Raw genomic sequence first — 23,268 nt, forward strand, 5'->3', positions numbered from 1 at the left:
GTTAACAGCAGCTCAGATTAGAGACCAGGTCAATGCCACACAGAGTTCTAGCAGCAGACACATCTCTTCAACAACTGTTAAGAGGAGACTTTGTGCAGCAGGCCTTCATGGTAAAATAGCTGCTAGGAAACCACTGCTAAGGACAGGCAACAAGCAGAAGAGACTTGTTTGGGCTAAAGAACACGAGGAATGGACATTAAACCAGTGGAAATCTGTGCTTTGGTCTGATGAGTCCAAATTTGAGATCTTTGGTTCCAACCACCGTGTCTTTGTGCGACGCAGAAAAGGTGAATGGATGGACTTTACATGCCTGGTTCCCACCGTGAAGCATGGAGGAGGAGGTGTGATAGTGTGGGGGTGCTTTGCTGGTGACATTGTTGGGGATTTATTCAAAATTGAAGGGAATTTCATTTCTACTTGGAACTTTGCTGAAGCAGCATTACGTCCTCTCTGGAGTCTTGAGGCTGTGTGCCCTGTTGGAGTTCTACTAAAGCTAAGTTATTATTCCCCTGCGTTGTATTCCCCTTTTGTCTTTAGAGTGCTAGCGGAGGTTGACTAGTGTTCATCTCCTTCCGCCCCCAGCTATAGCCTTACGCCAGCTGCGGAGGGTTGCATCGGCGTCTCTGCCTCCTGCTAAGCAGAGACGCCGTCTCTCTCACCTTCCTGCCCAGCGCGCGGCGTCCTCCTGCGCTCCTTCCCTCGCTCCTTCCCGGGCACTGTGCTTAAAGGGACCGCGCGCGCCGTCCTAAGGAGTCCCCAGCCAATAGCCGGAGGACTTCCCATATATAAGGCACCTCCTCCAAAATGGAGGTGCCCGAGCAAAGTTGTTGCAAAGCATACTCACCTCTGCTTCAGCCCTCAGGTCCCGTTGCCAGCTTGACTTCCAGTCCTGTCTGCCTGCTTGTCTTCCCTTCAGCCCGACAGTCTGTCTCCTGCATCCGCCAGTCTGTCTATGGGCAAGTCCACCTGCGGAACAGGAAGCACCTGCCAGTTACCTTCCTGCTACCTGCTGTACCTGCTAACCCGCTCACCTGGGAGCGCTCACCTCCTACCCGCCTGCTAGCCTACCTGGAGGCTCCGCCGTCACTTGCCGTGACCACCTGCCTGCCAGCCAAGAGACTCTTACCCGCTCACCTGGGAGCGCTCACCTGCTACCCGCCTGCTATCCTACCTGGAGGCTCCGCCGTCACTTGCCGTGACCACCTGCCTGCCAGCCGAGAGACTCTTACCCGCTCACCTGGGAGCGCTCACCTGCTACCCGCCTGCTAGCCTACCTGGAGGCTCCGACGTCACTTGCCGTGACCACCCGCCTGCCAGCCAAGAGACTCTTACCTGCTCTTCCGTCACTTCCCGTGACCACCCGCCTGCTCACCCAGAGACTGCCATCTACCTGTTGTGTCCACCCGCTACTCCGGTTAGTCCCAGCTATCTGACCCGTGGGAGCCACCTGCTCTAATACAAGGTCGTCTTCAGTATAACACCTGCCCCTCGGGGTCCCTCCTTGTTCCAGGGCACAGAGGTTCCACCACCCGGCCCCGTTACACGGAGGCTGTATAGGGACGTTAGGAGGAGATAGGCTTACGCTAGTCCAGATTAGGAGGTTACCTCTTCCCCCTTTTCCTAGTGTCTGGGTTCCTTTTCCCCTCTGGCGTGACTCTCTATGTTGCACTCACACCTGGCGTGACACATATACAGCCCTGCCCATCATATGCATTTATCATATACAGCCCTGCCCATCAAATACATGTATCATATACAGCCCTGCCCATCATATACATGTGTCATATACAACCCTGCCCATCATATACATGTATCATATACAGCCCTGCCCTTCATATACATGTATCATATACAGCCCTGTCCATCACCTGTAATCTATGGGAGAGCAAGGATAGAACACTCAAGTATTCTGCTGCATCAGCACTGAAGATATATAATGTTATCCAGTGTAAACTGAAATTAATGCTCTATCTCTATAGTGCACCTGTCACACAAGGTGAGGGAAGGAACAAGTGTACAACAACGGTAAGAGGGGGAAGAGAGCCCAACAACTAGGGAAAGGGGAAATGGAGACCCCTAGGCAGATCAATTATCACCCTGACTACCTTAACGTCCCTAAATCGGTTCCGCACCTATCGCCGAGCAGGAAACCTAATCCCTGAATGTCCCTAAAGCTTGGCCCTAGATAGAGAGGGGGCGGGGTGAGCACCAGTCAGGCCCCACTATAAACTAAAGACAACAAGGTAAACAAACAAAGGGGATACACTTAGCTTTAGAAGACACCAAAGAGATAACGCCAACTGTCCTCCAAGGGAAGTCCAAGAAGAAACTAGGCAACTACTAGTACTCCAGGATTGGACTGAGGAACATAGAACTATCACCGGCGACTCTCTGGATACACTGAGAGTTTTTAACTACCTAGCAAGGGTGTGTCATTTAGCAGCAGAAGGTGGAGGTCACTCAGGGTCCTAAAGGGAAAACGATATCACTACACTACAGAGATGAGAGGATCAAGAAGGCGTCTGCAATGCCAAGCACAGTGAGCTTTTACAGCCGGATCCAGAGCGACTGTCTGTCACACCTGACACACCCGTGACAGCACCATATCTATCTATTATCTATTCATCTATCTATACCATATCTATCTATCTATCTATTCATCTATATATTATTTATCTATCTATTATCTATCTATCCATCTATATATCTATCTATACAATAGACAAATATATATAGGTGCACCACCAGCAATATCTTTAGACAAATAAATTGGGTGCAAAAAAGCGCCTTTCAGGCATAACGAAACCTCAGTATATCCATAAAAAACAAAGGCAGCACTCCATAGTCCAATCTGTAGTAATTTATTGACCCATCATGTCAAGTCAACGATCGGTGCAACAGTGTCTATACATTATCTATCTCCTATCTATCCATCTATCTATATATGTATCTATCGATCTATCTACCCAATATCTATCTATCTATCTATCTATCTATCTATCTATCATCTATCCCATATCTATCTATATATCTATCTATCCCATATCTATCTATCTATCTATCTATCTATCTATCTATCTATCTATCTATTAATCTATCTATCTCCTATCTATCTATCCATCCAACCATCTATATATCTATCTATCCATTATCTATCTATCTAATATCTATCTATATACTATCTATCTATTTATCTATCTCCTATCTATTTATCTATCTATCGCCTATCTATCTATCTATCTCATATCTATCTATCTATCTAATCTATCACATATCTATCTATCTCATATCTGTCTATCTATCTCCTATCTATCTATCTATCTATCTATCTATTATCTATCTATCTATCTATCTATCATCTATCTATCTATCTATCTATCTATCTATCGATCTATCTTTCTATCCATTATCTATCTATCTCATATCTATCTATCTTTCCAGGTCTGCACCGTATTCTTGTAGATGCCAGCTGTATAGATGTATAAGAAGAAGACGCATCTTGCTGTTGCATGCAGACACCAGGGCACCTTGTGCACCTCAGCATTAAGGAAATGTGGATCCTCCGGAGGTCGCAGGTTGTTTTCTGTTCACTCATTTTTTTAAATGCTTCTCGCATTTAATATCACAAACTAGCAGGAGGAACGTCTATAACTAGATAAAGTGGGAGTACAGGGGGACGTCACGTTTGTAAATGAGCTGCAGCCCAATGAGCGGAGCTTTCCTTCAGCTGCCTGGGAGCTTTGCGTGCCTGAATGTCATATAAGTGTGCAGTCTGGGAAGACTTGCCAGGATACAGAAGCTGGAGGAGACGGCGCTTTCTGAAGGCTGAGGACATCTGTTGCTATTGTGTGTGACAATTCCCTATTGACTTCTCCACTCAGGCGTGAAGATCCATTGTGGAGCTTCTGGTCCTGCTCCACTTCTCCTCTGTGTGGGATAAAGAGATTGTCCATGTCCGTCCCACGTTTGTTTGGAGATGGAATCTCATCTCGTGTGGCTTTTTACGTTGGGTTTGTCCACCTTATTGAAAAGATCGGAAAGTTTCCATTTTAACACCAGCCTGAAGGAATCTTTCCAGATCCCCAACATCAGCGGCTCCTTCCCGTGGAATAACTACAGTCCGGAAGAGTGGCAAAGCCTAATAGGGAAGAAGAGATACGGCGCCGAATCGCAAAACCCCACGGTGAAGGCTCTTCTCATTGTGGCCTATTCTTTTATCATCGTCTTTTCACTTTTCGGGAATGTCTTGGTCTGCCACGTGGTCATCAAGAACAAACGGATGCATTCGGCCACCAGTCTGTTCATAGTCAACCTGGCCGTGGCCGATATTCTCATTACTCTGCTCAACACGCCTTTCACACTGGTAAGGACGTGAACCCCCCATGTACCATAACCATCAACCAGTAATAGTCACCACCAGCAGCCATATTAGATCCCCTTCAGCTGTCTCATGTCATTTCTGGGTATAAATTGGATTTCGCTTTGCAGAAAAGAGGAAAAAAAAGAGGACCGTGAAAATTCAGCCCAATTTATGAACGACTTGTCGTAGAGCAAAATTAGCTGAGTAGATTGATATATAACTAAGTGGGAAAAGACTCAGTCTGACTAGTCATTTAGTCATTTACACCTCTGCTCTTTCTGAGCTTAGGAGTCCAGTGGGCGGTCCTACTCAGAGATTGGCAGTAGTGTTGAGTGAGTATGTTCTATTAACCCTTTCGGCGAGTATGCTCGGGCCGAGCTCCGAGTAGTTACAGCTGCTCGGTGATATGGTTAATCGCTCCCGTGTGCATGATTTGCAACTGTTTGACAGCTTTATTACATGGGAGGAATGTCTATTTCTTACACATTCCTCACATGTATTAAAGCTGTCAAACAGTTGCAAATCATGAGCACTGAGTGACAAAAACATAACTCCGAGCACCGCTGAAGATACTTGGAAAACCCCCTAGCATGCTCGCCGAAAGGGTTAACAGAACATACTCGCTCATCACTAGTCCAGTTTTTTTTTTTAACACAAACTCCAGCCGGGGGACAGTGGTTTTCTAAAACTGGGAAACCCCTTTAATTTGAACTTTCTCCAAGTTCCATAACTCACAGACACTAGAGGCAGAAGAGCAGAGACTTCTCTGATTATTCTGGGTTACATTGACTTTTTCCTGTAAACTCGATATTCATTCTTGTCTATTCTTATCATTGGGGTAACGTTATAGAAAAATTCAGTATTGACTTAAGCCCTTTTCACCAAGAAATCCAAAATTTCCAAATCACGTGGGATCTTTAAGAAGTTAAACTTTTTTTTTTTTTTGCATAGGACTGCAGGTAAAATGTTCTCAACTGTGTTAACCCAATGAGGGAATAAATGGGCGCAGTCAGGCGGCCGTATAAATTAGATGAAGATCGGACTGGCCGGCAGCTCTCCCTACCCAAGCATTCATGTATATTAATGCAGCTGTCACGCTTAGGTCAGGAGAGCCGCCGGCCGGTCCGATCTCCATCCGATTTATCCGACAGTCAGACTGTGCCCAATTAGGGATTTATTCAGTAGACTAGAGCTCAGCGGGCATCGTACTGGCACTTAACCATTCAGTGAGCCGTCGTTCTTCCCTCTGAATTTTGCAAAAATCTTTAAACGCTGCATCAGAAAAACGTCAGAGCTGTTACTATCGTAGTGTCGTCTATGCATCCCTAGTCTTAAAGTGATACCTCACCTTGGATTAAAGTGGGTCATCCAGCAACACATGTAAAAACTAGCCTTATTTGAATTTTTCTTTATTTTTTTAAGTTCTGGTTTTATTAAGTAGAAACCATCAGGAAGAAGATTATTTGCAGATTTTAGGCTTTTATATTAATTATGACTCTTGTGACTAACAAAAACTGACTAATTAATTTCTAAACATCTAAATGGACACTTGAAATCTGATGTTAGCATCCCGTTATTATGTGTCAGTGAGTCAGTCAGCAGGGGTGCACAGATTTAAGGAGTTTTACCTACATCGTTAAGATTTATCATAGGAAAACTCCACTGATTTAGGAAGAATGGATAGTAAAGTTGATGAGTCTAATGGACCTATGCAAAAAAAAAAAGTGAGTCCGGGATCCCCAGCTATCATACATTATTGACAAATATGTTTTAAATCCCCCTTAAAGGGGATCCTTTGGAGACATTCTTCTTTTTCTTAAATGCAGGTTTTTAGGTCTTTTTCCAAATGGCTTTCATTAAAAATCTTGCCCGGTAGCCTTTGTATTGCAATATCTATTGCTGGCTGCAGAACGAATTGACTGAGAATCTGTCAGTGAGCTCATCTGATGGACGTGTATTTAACTATTTCACATATTTTTGAGTTCCTCTCAGCTGATTTATGACCGCAGACGACATCAAAGTTGAACGTGACGGAAAACAAAGAGCCTGTAAAAGCCGAACGGTGAACTTTTTTTTTTTAATGAAACCCAATTGTAAAAATGATTTTTAGCGCCAAATGCATTTAAGTAAAAGCAAAATATCCTCAAAGGTGGATAACCCCTTTAATTACCCACAGTCCATTCACATCTGTAATAATATAAAACAATATAATAGGATTAAAAGATCCAAAAACTGCAGCTTGCTGATGGTTTCCAGATAGGTATTTATTTCATACTGAGGGTACAAGTATACATGGCAGAATTAGCTAAATTGGATGGTCTCCTATGGTTTTTATGGTTTTACTTTCGTATGCAGTCTCTTTTATATATGTATTATGTATAGGGAGCGGGGACCGTCTGGCTCATCTCCTCCATGCATTCAGAATCATTATATTCTGAGAGCCGGAGCTTCATTCTCGCACTCTGGCACAGATGTTAGAGAGGCTGCTAGCGAATACTAAGATTGTGGGAACTACAACGCGTTTTGGTCTCTGTGCAGTCAACCTCACAATGGCACTCGTCTAATCAGATCAGACAGGTTTCCTATTATTGTGTAGGTCTGAATAGAAAACTCTTAGCATTCTGGCACTATAGATAGTCTGGGGGGGGGTTCACATACATATGAGTGATCATCAGTATTGTCACTGGAGGATGTAACGCAACAAAAAAAATCATTGTAGGCTTCTGTGGAGGGTTAATGTCGCTACAGAAAGAAATCCGCTCTACTATCTAACAGTTGTCGCCTCTGGCTGCGAATCACAATGTAACCCTTGCGGTGACGCTCCATCTACGTGACGGGGAAGGAAGGTCAGGAGTCTCAGAATAACAGCAGAATTCATATTTTATTCAACATTGAAAGGGCAGTGCCCTGCCTTGTTAAATTTGCAAAAAAAAAAACAACTTTAAAGGTGAATTACAGAAAAACAAAATAAATACAAGACTATTGCTTTTAAAGCGGACCGGTCACTTCCCATAAATATGTAATTTCTTTACAAGGTGTAATTGCCGCTGTTCTCCTGAATCCGGCGATGTTTTTCTTTTGTCTCTACGCCTCTGCGTTCCTGAGATATCACCCCCTCTTCCCTGTATGTAAATCTAGTCTGGTTAGCCAAATGGGCGTGGTTCTCAACTGTTCCCTGGGGGTGTCACTCCCTGTTGGCAAAAAAAGATTAGAATTACAAAGAGGACCATATCTCAGGAGCGGAGAGGCGCAGGAACAAAAGAAAAACATCGCCGGATTCAGGAGAACAGCGGCAATTACACCAGGTAAAGAAAATGACATATTCATAACATGTGACATGTCCTCTTTAAAGGAGAAATGTAAATTAATATTTGAACAAGTTGCCCACTTTGGAAATCTTGTTTTATTATAATGTTTCCATGATGATAAGCAAGAAGTTTCTTATTGATTGTCAGATTCCAGAATCCCCAGCAATCACTATAATCTCTGTTCAATTTCCCTGCAGCGCCATCACAGGAGAAACTAAGTATTACATATAGGGTTGAGCGAGTATGTTCTGTCCGAGTACGCTCGGGCCGAGCTCCGAGTATTTACAGCTGCTCGGTGATAAGGTTAAATCGCTCCCGTGTGCATGATTTGCAACTGTTTGACAGCTTTATATCATGTGAGGAATATGTAAGAAATAGACATTCCTCCCATGTAATAAAGCTGTTAAACAGTCGCAAATCATGCACACGGGAGTGATTCAACCATATCACCGAGCAGCTATAAATACTCGGAGCTCGGCCCGAGCATACTCGGTGAAAGGGTTAATAGAACATACTCGCTCAACACTAATTACATAGTGAAATAATTGAAATCAATAGACTGTCCTTGTAATGCATAGACATGCTCCTCCTGATTAAGAGGTGCTCTTTGTAGCTACTTTAATCTCTGAATAAAGCTCTTGAGTGAGGGGATGTACTCTATAAAACTAGGAAAAAAGGTTTTTTTCTAGAAATAGTGCCTCTCTTGACTTTGGGCTGCATATGGTATTGCAGTTTATCCCTATGTAAGTGAACCCCTTTGAAATAATGAGCATGGTGATGCGGTCATCTCACAATTTCAGTAGCATGCTCAACCAGCACCTTGATTGGTGGGTTTTTAACATGGACAGGACTTCTCCATTCCCCGTGTACTTTCATATGGGGATGAATGATAACCTCATGTATGGTGCCAAATTCTGCCACCATGGTGTCTTTTATTCATGGATAGTGTGATGTGATCTGATAGCATTGCTCATCATATTTCGAGCCAGTAACAGCAACTTTTTGTCTTCATCTTCTCCAAGAAGAAAGATACTACTGGGTCTAGATTAAAGAAATATTCAAGCCTAAAACATGAATCACCAGATAGGACAGAAATATTAAAAGGTGGAGGTCATGGTTGTCCAACTAATGGGACAGCAACCAGTGGCAAAGGGAGGGTTGCGGCCAGTGACGTGGGACAAGTCAAGCATTGTGCTCCACCTAACCTGTGGACCATTATCACTTTGAGTCCCACTCTGTCCCCCTTATCCCCCAAGCATATGTATTACATTTTAAGAAAATCCTAATGATACGAATGAAATTATTATATGCCCTATTGCTCTCTTTGCTGAAATAAATTTAACATGAATGTTAAAATTATTACATTTTGCATGTTTTTTAAACATAACTATTTTATTACCCTAACCCTAAAACTAGCCCTGACCCTAGTCTTAGCCATAATTCTATTTAGGGTTAGATAAAGTAAAAGCAAATAATTTATAATAATGTTAGTGTTTTGGTTTTGCTTTTTTTTCTTTTTTCACTTGGGACAGTTCTACCAGCCAGAACTCTGTCTCGCGAATTGTAGGAGGACACATCATTGATTAGCTTCTCAGTCATCTTGGTCGCTGCCTATGCAGAGCACAGCAGTCGAGATGTGCATGAATTTGTCATCGACACTTGAGCTCTGCGTAGGCAGTGACTTAAATTATACTGAAGGCTTTATCGTCTCAGTCTCTGCACATGCAGAGTGCAGCAGACAATGAAAAACTCATCTTGACTGCTGCGCTCTGTATAGGAACTGATAGCGGCACATAAATGACAAAGAAGAACTTGAGACCTGCAGAAACTGCCCCTGTGAACCTCCCCGTACCATGCCAACAATCCCTACTGTTCACCAGAACAAAGAACTCTGGTCCTGGTAGCCAATCTCCTACAGTTGTGTTATGCCAGTCAGAGGCCAAAGGTTCAAAAATGCTATCTTGGACAGACTTGGCGCAAGCCACTCCATCTGGTAGATTCCAGAGGAACCCCGGTCTTCAACCTTTAACTCCTGTATAGAAATATGGACTTAAAACGGGATCCACTGGATTGCTTCCACAGAAGAGCTGCTATCTGGAGGAGCGAACCAGAGGCAAGAGAATCAGGTTGATGTAGAGACAAAAATCGCAAAGAATGAGAATAGTCAAAAAGCAAGCTGAGGTCAAAAGTCCGAACTGTCCACTGGGGGAATAGCAAGACAAATTACACAGGAGCAGGTCAGAATGTAATTGGCAGTGGACAGCAGGATCTCAGGATCTTAAATAGCTTGCAGCTCCACCCAAACTACACAGCAGTTAACTTAGGTCTAATTTAGGAATGGATGGTACTACAACTCTCAGGAAACATAAAACTAGAACTGTCGCCCGCAATGAGAGGTTGGCACCGTCTTGCGACATAAGCAGGAGGGGCTGGCACTGACACAGATGTCACAAGTTGAAGGATCTTGAAGGAAGTAGTGTCCTATTACTCTATTCAGTCTATGGCACTTACAGAAACAGTTAAGTGCCTGACTACTGTGATTAGTTGTGCCCCCATTCTAGTGATCGGTGAGGATAAGTGAGGAGTGATGATTACAAATTACGCAAATTTTCAACTCCCACCGAGAACGTACTTCTTCTAAAAACTTCTCTCAGCATATAGATCTCCACCAATTTAATTTTTTGATGTGAATAATTCCTTTACATTATCCAAAAGTTGTGGGGCCACAATAATCAGGAAATACTTCGCATTCGCTCACTTCTCTCGATCATTCCCCCCGGGTTAATCTGGATTTAAGCTACACAGTCTGTGCTTGTCAACGGTATTCGATTGGTTTACGCAAAGGTGAAGTCAGATACTATTGATCTTGGTTCGCTAACATATATCCCATCACTGTTGCCTGGAGATTTCATCTAATCTTGACATTTCTGCTGTCTGTATCATGGGACAATATACAACCTTATCAAATATTGCCACTAGCAAGTGTAAGAAAGAATGTCAAACCTAACCCAAAATAAAGGATCTTATTAAACCATTGAGAATAGTTGACCAAGGACTTGTAATGAATGGATCCACCAATGCTCCAGAATGGGTAGTATTGTAGATGAGTCTTTATTACGTTGCAGGTGTGGTACCCCTGGGGGTTCAGTTGCCACAGAGGTACTTCACCTCACCCAGAGGTGTGGTGTCTCCTTCTCTCAGGTAAGGAGGGAGTGCTGCCCGGAACTCCAACACCCGCATTCAACACTACACTACTCCAGGCCGGCTGGAAGGGCATTATGCACTTTTTCTGCTACCCTGTCCCTGGCTGGAGTGGGGGGAACCAAAGAGAGGGGGAACCAGTAGTGGGTGTGGGTGGAGGATGTAGAATAGGGGAGCACCATTATAGGAGGTATATATAAAGAAGCCATCTTAGAGTAGAGAGAGGAAGTTCAGTCAGTGAGTAGTAAGAAGAGGAGGGGAGCAGAGTCTCTTCAGGAGCTCTGCTCCATGACTGGGGCCTAGTAAGAGAGGCTCAGGAGGGGAGCAGAGGACAAAGGCTCCGGTAACATAAGGGATCCCAGGGGTACGGAAGGAGCAGGAAGCCACCCGTACGCCTGGGTCTGCCAAGTGTCAGAGGGATCAGGCCGCAAGAAGGGAACCGGTCCCTGGCCCAGCCATGTTACTCCAGGTTTCGGCTGGAAAAACCGGAGGCTTCTGCACTTCCATGGTGCAGTTGCCACAACCTCACCCTAGCCGCCGTGAAGGGCACCAAATAGGTCCGGGAGCTCCACGTTACCCAGAGGGACTTCACAGTACCCGATTGGGACTTTGTGTGGGGAAGCGCAGGGCAGGAGGGAGAAGACCCGGCGCGAGAAGACGGTCTAGTAAGGAACATAAAGAAAGCGGGGTTCCGTCAAGCGCTCCTGATATACTTGAGAAAGTGCTGAACCCCTTGTCTGGTAGACGCAGTGCAACATGGGAGGCTGACACCCGTACAGTGTACCTGAGGAACTTGAACAGAACTGTGAGCAAACTGGGATGACTGCACTCCCCTGCCTCTGTCAGTTATTTCCGCTGCGCCATCTCTTCTGCACTGCAACGCCCAGCATCACCATCTGCACCTACACTGCCCCGGGGGTCCGCTCCGCCTGTGGGGAGCAGAAACATCCCAGCTGCCATTCCATCACCCCCGGAGGTCTGCTCCAGCACCGGTAACTATTACTGGAAACCACAGGTGGCGTCACGACACAAGCTGTACACTAAAACCCCTTTTCAAGAGAGACCCCAGAGTACGGGCCCGGGAGCCGACTGCCGTGACAACCTAAAAAAGGTAAGAGGCCCGGGTACCGAGTCCCCTATATACCCCTGGGCGAGACACAGGTTTGTATTGGATTTATTGATACACCTCTCTGCTATTACCGATAATATAAACTTCCACGTCGGGAATTAACATTCTTTCAATTTAGGAAAAATAAATGCAATGGAAAATCCAATTCCAATTCTATAGCCCAGAGCTGTTTTACATGATAATATCTCCTGCAGCAGCGTAATATCACAGAGAACATGTTCCAGGGAGTTCTTTATCATTTTACATTGAAAATCTAATCATGCACAAGCTGCATGCACAATACCATCATCAGGGGGTAGGTCTAAATAAAAAACAACAACAATACACCTCTAGTCCTATGAGCCCTGGAGAGTGGCTGTCCAAGGCTGATTATAGTGATGAAGTATAAATTTAGAGATTAGTCTCTTTGGCTTGTGGAGATAGTACACTACAAAAGCTTTATATTTGTGTGCCAAAGGAATCCTAATGCATCAAAGCAAAAATGTGTAAAAAAATTGCAATACCATCTAATGCCTCATGGTGCGCTGTTTGGGGGAAGAATGCTTTTTGTGCTTTTCAGAACTATTGAACCTCGATGCTTTTTTTGGTAAATCCTTTTTTCGGTAACCTATGAGACTTTTTAAAGCTTTTTACACCAGTTTCCTGGAATCGCATCCGAAATGGGTTGCACTGGGTTTCTAAACCCCTTTTTGTGGATATGTCTTTTTAAGGATTTTTGAATAAACTTAATATTTTATTAGAGTTGGAAATCATTGTTTTTTCCACTGCAAAAAAACACCTGAAAAATTGCTTATTAAATGCTAATTCCTTTATTTATTAGAAAACCACTTTGCTGTTCATATGGCTTATAAGTCTCCCTAAACCAACTTAGTGTTCTCCACAAGGAGAAACTTTACCCCTTAGATCTCTGTCAGAGGCCTCTCACTCAGCCAACCAAGTCTTTTGCTTTGCATTAATGAAGCTCAAAAACCCAGAAACACGTGTCTGCAAATGGAGCTTCTAGTTTGGCTTCCTCTCCTCAATCATGTGGCAAGACCATTTAAAGGGTCAATATTGACTTTTAGGATTGCTATCTTAAATAGGTGGCTGTTCATTCCTCTATAAAGAGCTATTTGCACATTTAAATCTCAGAGGAACAATCAGGGCTGCCACCAGGAATTTCGGGGCCACATACTGGCAAAATTTTCGGGCCCCCTTGAGACTCTGCACAGGCTCCACCCCAGCTCTGCCTCCACCCCTTGAACCTTCCACAGTCCCACTGCCCACTCTTGGAAAAACTCCACTTCTGCCCCACGTCCTCACCAATCACACATTAACAGTTCCCATCGAACACCAGATCACATATATAGCCAGCAGCTTTTGTTTTGACCAAAAGATTTTTTAAGCCGCCACCAGGACAAGGTAGACTCTTTTGGCCGGGCCCTACTCTACTCTACTCTAACCTATTAAACATTTCTTATAATACCCAGTACTCTTTTTAGGTATATTTTTATTTAAAGGAATGTGTCACATACATTTTTTAAAATGACCAATAATATCACATACAAGGGACAAATACCGTCACACCATGGCCTTACCACATATTACCATCACATGGTGACTGAATAATACCACATACAAGGAACAAATACTACCACACTGTGACCAGATCACATATTACCACAACATAGTGACGAATAATACCACATACAAGGAACAAATACCATCACACCATGACCAGACCTTCACATATATAGCGCCATGGAATAAATAGCTCTATAATAAATAATAATAGTGACTGAATAATACCACATTCAAGGGACAAATACCATCACACCATGACCAGACCACATGTTACCACCACATAGTGACTGAATAATACCACATACAAGGAACAAATAGTCACACCATGACTAGACCACATATTACCACCACATAGTGACCGATACTACAATACTGATCATTAATAAGAAAACACAATACTAATATTACCATAAGTGCCATTATACACAGAAGCTCTGTACATAGTATACAGTGTATAGTGTCAGTGCAAAGGTAACACACTGACTCACCGGTGACGTCTCTTTTTTCCTTTATCCAACACAGGTTGCCATCACTTCTTCTAGCCAGGACTCGTCTCTGCATAAAATAACAAAGATATCTAAAGCATCAGTTCCAGAGCACATTCGCCTCTTTTTCCCCAAACTTCTAAACTACACCAGAGGAAAAAAAGCGACATAGTGCCACCCTGCTCAGTAACAGGACCCCAGCCCCCAGTGAAAACAGTATCCTCAAAAATAAAATGCATCACATCAGTAATAATATCCATAATTAGCCCCTCAGTGATAATGTTCCACATAGAATCATAGAACATCCACATCCTGGCCCCATGTCTCCATCCTGCCCCCAATGTCTCCATCCTGCCCTCATTCTCTCCATTCAGCCCCCAATGTCTCCATCCTGGCCCAATGTCTTCATCCTACCCCCAATGTCTTCATCCTGCCCTCATTGTCTCCATCCTGCCCCCATTGTCTCCATCCTTCCCCTAATGTCTCCATCCTGCCCCCATTGTCTCCATCCTGCCCCCATTGTCTCCATCCTGCCCCCATTGTCTCTTCCCTGCCCCCTTTTGTCTCCATCCTGCCCCCATGTCTCCATTCTGTCCCCCATGTCTCCACCCTGCCCCCATTGTCTCCATCCTGCCCCCATTGTCTCCATCGTGCCCCATGTCTCCATTTGTCTCCATGTCTCCATTCTGTCCCAACGTCTCCATCCTGCCCCCAATGTCTCCATTTGCCCCTTGTCTCCATCCTGCCCCCATTTGTCTTCATTCTGCTCCCATGTCTCCATTCTGCCCCCAATGTCTCCATCCTGCCCCCATGTCTCCATCCTGCCTCCATTGTCTCCATCCTGCCCCCATGTCTCCATTCTGCCTCCAATGTCTCCATTCTGCCCCAATGTCTTCATCCTGCCCCCATGTTTCCATTTGTCTCCATTTGCCCCATGTCTCCATCCTGCCCACCATTGTCTCCATCCTGCCCCCATGTTTCCATTTGTCTTCATTCTGCTCCCATGTCTCCATTCTGCCCCCAATGTCTCCATCTTGGCCCCATGTCTCCATCCTACCCCTAATGTCTCCATCCTGCCCCCATTGTCTCCATCCTACCCCCATTGTCTACATCCTGCCCCTAATGTCTCCATCCTTCCCCCAATGTCTCCATCCTGCCCCCATTGTCTCCTCCCTGCCCCCATTTGTCTCCATCCTGCCCCCATGTCTCCATTCTGTCCCCCATGTCTCCATTTTGCCCCCAATATCTCCATCCTGCCCCCAATGTCTCCATCCTGCCCCCATTGTCTCCATCGTGCCCCATGTCTCCGTTTGTCTCCATTCTGTCCCATGTCTCCATTCTGCCCCCAATGTCTCCATCCTGCCCTCAATGTCTCCATTTTGCCCCATGTCTCCATCCTGCCCACCATTGTCTCCATCCTGCCCCCATGTCTCCATTTGTCTTCATTCAGCTCCCATGTCTCTATCCTGCCCCCAATGTCTCTATCCTGCCCCATGTCTCCATCCTGCCTCCATTGTCTCCATCCTGCCCCCATGTCTCCATTCTGCCCCAATGTCTCCATTCTGCCCCAATGTCTTCATCCTGCCCCCAATATCTCCATCCTGCCCCCATGTTTCCATTTGTCTCAATTTTGCCCCCATTGTCTCCATTCTGCCTGAAATGTCTCTCCATTCTGCCCCCAATGTCTCCATCCTGCCCCCAATGTCTCCATTTTGCCCCATGTCTCCATCCTGCCCACCATTGTCTCCATCCTGCCCCCATGTCTCCATTTGTCTTCATTCTGCTCCCATGTCTCCATTCTTCCCCCAATGTCTCTATCCTGCCCCCATGTCTCCATCCTGCCTCCATTGTCTCCATTCTGCCCCAATGTCTTCATCCTGCCCCCAATATCTCCATCCTGCCCCCATGTTTCCATTTGTCTCAATTTTGCCCCCTTTGTCTCTATTCTGCCTGAAATGTCTCTCCATTCTGCCCCCAATGTCTCCATCCTGCCCCCCAATGTCTCCATCCTGCCCCAATGTCTCTCCATTCTGCACCCCATGTCTCCATCCTGCCCCAATGTCTCTATTCTGCCCCCAATGTCTCCATCCTGCCCCCAATATCTCCTTCCTGCCCCTATGTTTCCATTTGTCTCCATTCTGCCCCCAATGTCTCCATCCTGCCCTCCATGTCTCTCCATTCTGCCCCCCATGTGTCTCCATTTTGCCCCCATGTCACCTCCATTCTGCCCCCGCAGTGCACTTTACAAAAATAAAAGTAAGAAAAAAGTTTCTCCTTACCTTGCAGCGCTCCAGCGGCGTCCGGCTCTTCCATCATCCGAGGCACAGTCGCCGGCGACATGCACGCTGACGTCAGCTGCTGACCTGTGATTGGCTGGCGGCTTTTAACTATTGTCATGTGGGAAGCTTCCCGCACGGCAATAGACTTCACGTGAACGTGCGTCCTTGGACGCACGTTCACAGTAACTGAAATGGCAGAATCCTGCCCCTGGGGCCCGGTGAACAGAAGAGAGTGGCCCCGGTTCGGGCCCCTCTGCTCCCTGGGCCCCATACGCCAGAAAGGGCAGTAATGCCCTGATGGTGGCTCTGTTAAAAATGCATGGCCTATAAGTCTCTCTACACCAACTTGGCACTCTCCACAAGTAGAAATTTGACCACTTCTCCAGATAAGTGATGCACACTCTAGGCTATCCACTTGATGTTAATAAAAATGGGATTCATAAGACCAGGTCACTATATCCTATTGTTTCATGGTCCAGTAGTGTTGTGCCAATGTGCAATTGTAGGTGCTTTCAGCAGAGGACAGCGATATGCTTTGGCACTCTCACCTGATTGCAGGCATACAGTCCCACATACAGCAAACTGCGATTCCTTTTTCTACTTAAACACCCTATAAGACCTGCGCTATTGGAGATCTTCTGACCTATGGTTTATCTATAACAATGTGGTCTTCAAAGTTGCTAATATTAATGCTTGTACTTTATTCCATCAACTTGAAACACTGAGGACCCAATGTAAAATTTGTAACAGAATCCCAGGTACTATGTGTCATTTCTTAAACTGGTGGACTCTCATGGTCAATGGGCGCTCTTAAGCACCAGGGACACCCTCATGGATTACATCCCTATTAATGTTAATAATACTGCCAAACTGTGATATGTAATTACACCTCAATATCACATCATTGCCACCTTACTCAGACTTTTCCAAGTGTGTGTCTTAGTTACAGAACAGTAGATTTCATAAGCGAGGCTTCGTCTTAACTAATCTTCGTTATGGAATATGTAAATGTCTGTACAAACCTTTTACAGTTCAGCCTCCCGGTTTTCGTGAAGCAGTTTTGTGTTATGTCTTTATATGCTGTTCAACCACAGTTATTAGTCCGAAAAAAACTAAGTGACAACCAAAACTACGAGTACTTTTGTAACATCAGCAATGGGTTACAACTAGTGTTGAGCGATACCTTCCGATATCAGGAAATATCGTATCGGATTGGATCGGGCCGATACCCAAAAAGTATCGGATATCGCCGATTCCGATACCGGAAACCAATGCAAGTCAATGGGACACAAATATCGGAATGAAAATAAACCCTTTCTTTCCTTGTAGGTTAATTCTACATGAAGTAAAACAACTAAGAATAATGTAGAATGACATGAAAAGCCGGCAATTCATCAGCGGCATACACCGGTACCCGACAATTTACAACAGAAAGAATAGAGCATCACACATAGATTAGATAGATAGAAACATGTCAGTCACATATATATGAAGTACAGTGACTGTGTTGCTTACTGTACTTGTCATTTAGTGTAAAGGATTTATTAAAAAAAATAATAGTGTTTTCATGCACCGTCTCTTTAAAAAAGCCGGCCGGCAATTCAGCATCTGTACCCGACAATTTATAACAGACAGAATAGAGAATCACACATAGATTAGATAGATAGAAACATGTCAGTCACATATATATGAAGTACAGTGACAGTGTTGCTTACTGTACTTGTCATTTAGTGTAAAGGATTTATTAAAAAAAAATATTAGTGTTTTCGTGCACCGTCTCTTTAAAAAAGCCGGCCGGCAATTCAGCAGCGGTACCCGACAATTTATAACAGAAAGAATAGAGCTTCACACATAGATTAGATAGCTAGAAACATGTCAGTCACATATATATGAAGTACAGTGACAGTGTTGCTTACTGTACTTGTCATTTAGTGTAAAGGATTTATTTAAAAAAATAATAGTGTTTTCATGCACCGTCTCTTTAAGAAAGCCGGCCGGCAATTCAGCATCTGTACCCGACAATTTAGAATAGAAGGAATAGAGAATCACACATAGATTAGATAGATCGAAACATGTCAGTCACATATATATGAAGTACAGTGACAGTGTTGATTACTGTACTTGTCATGTAGTGTTAAAATAAAGGATTTATTTAAAAAAAAATTGGCGTGGGGTTCCCCTTAATTTTAGGCTCTAGCGGAGGTTAAGCAGACAGCTGGGGCAAATGTTTGAAGCCTGGGAAGGGGGTAATACCCACGGAGCTTCCCAGGCTACTAATATCAGCCCCCAGCTGAATACCTAGCCTTTACTAGCTATTAAAATGGGGGAACCCCCCCAAAAAAATAACGTGGGGTCCCCCCTAATTTAATAGCTAGCACAGGCTAGGCAGACAGCTGGGGGCTGATATTAATAGCCCAGGAAGGGTGCCATGAATATTGGCCCCCTCCCAGGCTAGAAACACCAGCCGTCAGCCGCCCCAGAAATGGCGCATCCATAGGATGCGCCAATTCTGGCACTTAGCCTCGCTCTTCCACGCTGCCCTGGTGCGGTGGCAGGGGGTAATAGGGTTGGGGTTGATGTCAGCTTATAATGCCAGCTGACATCAAGCCCAGGTTAGTAATGGAGAGGCGTCTATAAGACACCCCCATTACTAACCCCATAGTCAAAGTTAAAAGAAAACACAAACACCCAGAATAAAGTCCTTTAATTGAAATAAAGACACAATTCTTTATTGTTCTAAATTAAACCATACTTACCATCACGCCCATTCCAGCTGAAGCCAACGATCTCCTGCAATAAAAGAAAAATAATAAAGCAACCTCATCCTTACCTTTCGATGGTTCCCAGGACAGCTCCAGCTCTGCTACATCGAGATGACAGGCTGGACCGCAGCAGAAAGCTGCCATCCAGCCTGTCATCCCGCAGACACTGAGAAGCGCAGGCATGCTTGCGCTCCTCAGTGTCTCTCTGTGACGTCATCCAGATGAGCCGAGTTCATGTCCAATGAACTCAGCTCACCTCATGCACGTCACTGACAGCGTGGGAAAATTCTCCTGCACTCAGCGCTTCAGCGTGAGAATTCTCCCACGCTGTCAGTGACATACATGAGGTGAGGTCATGTCCAATGAACTCAGCTCACCTCATGCACGTCACTGACAGCGTGGGAAAATTCTCACGCTGAAGCGCTGAGTGCAGGAGAATTTTCCCACGCTGTCAGTGACGTACATGAGGTGAGCTGAGTTCATTGGACATGACCTCGGCTCATCTGGATGCCGTCACAGCCAGACACTGAGGAGTGGAAGCATGCCTGCGCTTCTCAGTGTCTGCGGGATGACAGGCTGGATGGCAGCGTTCTGCTGCGGTCCAGCCTGTCATCTCGATGTAGCAGAGCTGAAGCTGTCGTGGGAGCCATGGAAAGGTAAGGATGATGTTGCTTTATTATTTTACTTTTATTGCAGGATATCGTTGGCTTCAGCTGGAATGGGCGTGGTGGTAAGTATGGTTTAATTTAGAACAATAAAGAATTGTGTGTTTATTTCAATTAAAGGACTTTTTTCTGGGTGTTGTGTTTTTTTAAATACTTTACTAGAAATTCATGGTGGTCATGTCTAATATTGGCGTGACCCCATGAATTTTGGGCTTAGGGCCAGCTGATAATGCCAAGCTGGCCTTAACCCCTTTATTACCCAGTGAGCCACCGCACCAGGGCCCTGGATGAGTTGGGTACAGCGCCAGAAGATGGCGCTTCTATGAACGCGCCATTTTCTGGGGCGGCTGCGGACTGCAATTTGCAGCGGGGGTGGCCCAGAAAGCTTGGGTCTCCCTGCGCTGCGGATTCCAGCTCCCAGCTGCCTAGTTGTACCTGGCTGGGCACAAAAATAGGGCGAAGCCCCACGCATTTTTTTTTTTTAATTATTTCATGCAATTCATGGAATAATTAAGAAAAAAAGGGCTTCCCTATATTGTTGTGTCCAACCAGGTACAAATAGGCAGCTGGTGGTTGGGGGCAGCCCATTCCTGCCTGCTGTACCTGGCTGGACACAAATATAGGGCGAAGCCCCACGTCAATTTTTTTTAAAATAAATCCTTTATTTTAACACTAAATGACATTTGAGGAGTTAATAAAGATGCAGTCCCTAAATTATTATTTATTTTTTAATTAATTTTTCCCAAAACTTTTGACGTGGGCTTCGCCATATTTTTGTATGCCAGCCAGGTACAGCATCCAGCCATTTTCCGGGGTGGCTGCGAACTGCAATTTTCAGCGGGGGGCAGAAAGCTTGGGCCTCCCTGCGCTGCAGATTCCATCCCCCAGCTGCCTAGTTGTACCTGGCTGGACACAAAAATAGGGAGAAGCTTCACGTATTTTTTTTTTTTTTAATTATTTCATGAAATTCATGAAATAATTAAGAAAAAAAGGGCTTCCCTATATTGTTGTGTCCAACCAGGTACAAATAGGCAGCTGGTGGTTGGGGGCAGCCCGTTCCTGCCTGCTGTACCTGGCTGGACACAAATATAGTGCGAAGCCCCACGTCAATTTTTTTTAAATCATTTCAGGAAATTCATGAAATAATTTAAAAAAATTGATGTGGGGCTTCGCCCTATATTTGTGTCCAGTCAGGTACAGCAGGCAGGAACGGGCTGCCCCCAACCACCAGCTGCGTTCTGCTGCGGTCCAGCCTGTCATCTCGATGTAGCAGAGCTGAAGCTGTCCTGGGAACCATGGAAAGGTAAGGATGAGGTTGCTTTATTATTTTACTTTTATTGCAGGAGATCGTTTGCTTCAGCTGGAATGGGCGTGGCGGTAAGTATGGTTTAATTTAGAACAATAAAGAATTGTGTCTTTATTTCAATTAAAGGACTTTTTTCTGGGTGTTTGTGTTTTTTTTAAATACTTTACTAGAAATTCATGGCGGTCATGTCTAATATTGGCGTGACCCCATGAATTTCGGGCTTAGGGCCAGCTGATAATGCCAAGCTGGCCTTAACCCCTTTATTACCCAGTGAGCCACCGCACCAGGGCCCTGGATGAGTTGGGTACAGCGCCAGAAGATGGCGCTTCTATGAACGCGCCATTTTCCGGGGCGGCTGCGGACTGCAATTTGCAGCGGGTGGGGCCCAGAAAGCTTGGGTCTCCCTGCGCTGCAGATTCCAGCCCCCAGCTGCCTAGTTGTACCTGGCTGGACACAAAAATAGGGCGAAGCGCCACACATTTTTTTTTTTAATTATTTCATGAATTTCCTGAAATAATTAAAAAAAAATTGACGTGGGGCTTCACACTATATTTGTGTCCAGCCAGGTACAGCAGGCAGGAACGGGCTGCCCCCAACCACCAGCTGCCTATTTGTACCTAGCCGGACACAACAATATAGGGAAGCCCTTTTTTTCTTAATTATTCCATGAATTTCATGAAATAATTAAAAAAAAAAAAACGTGGAGCTTCTCCCTATTTTTGTGTCCAGCCAGGTATAACTAGGCAGCTGGGGGATGGAATCTGCAGCGCAGGGAGGCCCAAGCTTTCTGCCCCCCCCCCCCCGCTGAAAATTGCAGTCCGCGGCCGCCCCGGAAAATGGCGTGTTCATAGAAGCTGGATGCTGTACCTGGCTGGCATACAAAAATATGGCGAAGCCCACGTCAAAAGTTTTGGGAAAAATTTATTAAAAAATAAATAATAATTTAGGGACTGCATCTTTATTAAGTCCTCAAATGTCATTTAGTGTTAAAATAAAGGATTTATTTTAAAAAAAAATGGCGTGGGATCCCCCATAATTTTAGTCTCTAGCGGAGGTTAAGCAGACAGCTGGGGCAGATGTTTGAAGCCTGGGAAGGGGGTAATACCCACGGAGCTTCCCAGGCTACTAATATCAGCCCCCAGCTGAATACCTAGCCTTTACTAGCTATTAAAATGGAGGACCCCCCCCCAAAAAAATGACGTGGGGGCCCCCCTAATTTTAGTCTCTAGCGGAGGTTAAGCAGACGGCTGGGGCAGATGTTTGAAGCCTGGGAAGGGGGTAAAACCCACGGAGCTTCCCAGGCTACTAATATCAGCCCCCAGCTGAATACCTAGCCTTTACTAGCTATTAAAATGGGGGACCCCCCCCAAAAAAATGACATGGGGTCCCCCCTATTTTAATAGCTAGCAAAGGCTAGGCAGACAGCTGGGGGCTGATATTAATAGCTCAGGAAGGGTGCCATGAATATTGGCCCCCTCCCAGGCTAGAAACACCAGCCGTCAGCCGCCCCAGAAATGGCGCATCCATAGGATGCGCCAATTCTGGCACTTAGCCTCGCTCTTCCACGCTGCCCTGGTGCGGTGGCAGGGGGTAATAGTGGTGGGGTTCATGTCAGCGCCAGCTGCCATGAAGCCCAGGTTAGTAATGATGGCCGTCTATATGACACCCCCATTACTAACCTACAAAGTGTTAAAAAGAAAAAACACACTACACCCAGAAAAAAAAAATTTATTTGAAATAAAACACCATTTTATTTAATTCTTAGTTTACTAAAAAAAAAATAGTTACCTGTCCACGTTCCTGCGCTCATCTCCCATGCACAGCTGTCACATCTGGAGATGGTGACAGCTGTGCATGGCTGCTGTAAGCTCACGCTGCCGGGAACACGTCCGCTCCCGGCAGCGGGAGCCACTGACTGAGGTCACCGGAGTGCATTCAGGCAGCGCAGCTCCGGAGACCTCCTTTACGGCAGTGCTGTACCGTGGGAATTTCTCACGATACAGCAGTGCCGTAAAGGAGCTAACCGGAGCAGCGCTGCCTGAACTCCGGTGAACCCTTACGGCCCCGTCATTCTAGCGGCGGCAGCGGTTCAGAGCGGTCACATTCTATGTGGCTGCTCTGAACTGGAGATCTTCGTGGGACACTCGTGGACTGCTACGGAGGGGTAAGGATAAGGTTGTGGTTTATTATTTTATATTTTATTACAGGAG

The 23,268-nt window shown here is 45.2% G+C and overlaps 1 protein-coding gene across 1 annotated transcript in view; it reads left to right on the forward strand.

The window, feature by feature from the left end:
- Nucleotides 1–3,515: 3,515 nt before the first annotated feature.
- Nucleotides 3,516–23,268, forward strand: part of GPR83 (G protein-coupled receptor 83) — a 72,804-nt gene continuing 53,051 nt past the window's right edge. The window contains exon 1 of the mRNA XM_073669752.1: nt 3,516–4,363. Within this exon, the coding sequence (XP_073525853.1) occupies nt 3,977–4,363 (387 nt within the window). The 5' untranslated portion in view covers nt 3,516–3,976. The remainder of the gene's footprint in view (nt 4,364–23,268) is intronic.

The sequence above is a fragment of the Phyllobates terribilis genome, unplaced genomic scaffold (genome assembly GCF_046119375.1).
Source record: "Phyllobates terribilis strain yellow unplaced genomic scaffold, ASM4611937v1 Scaffold_2__4_contigs__length_985480577, whole genome shotgun sequence".
NCBI lineage: Eukaryota > Metazoa > Chordata > Amphibia > Anura > Dendrobatidae > Phyllobates > Phyllobates terribilis.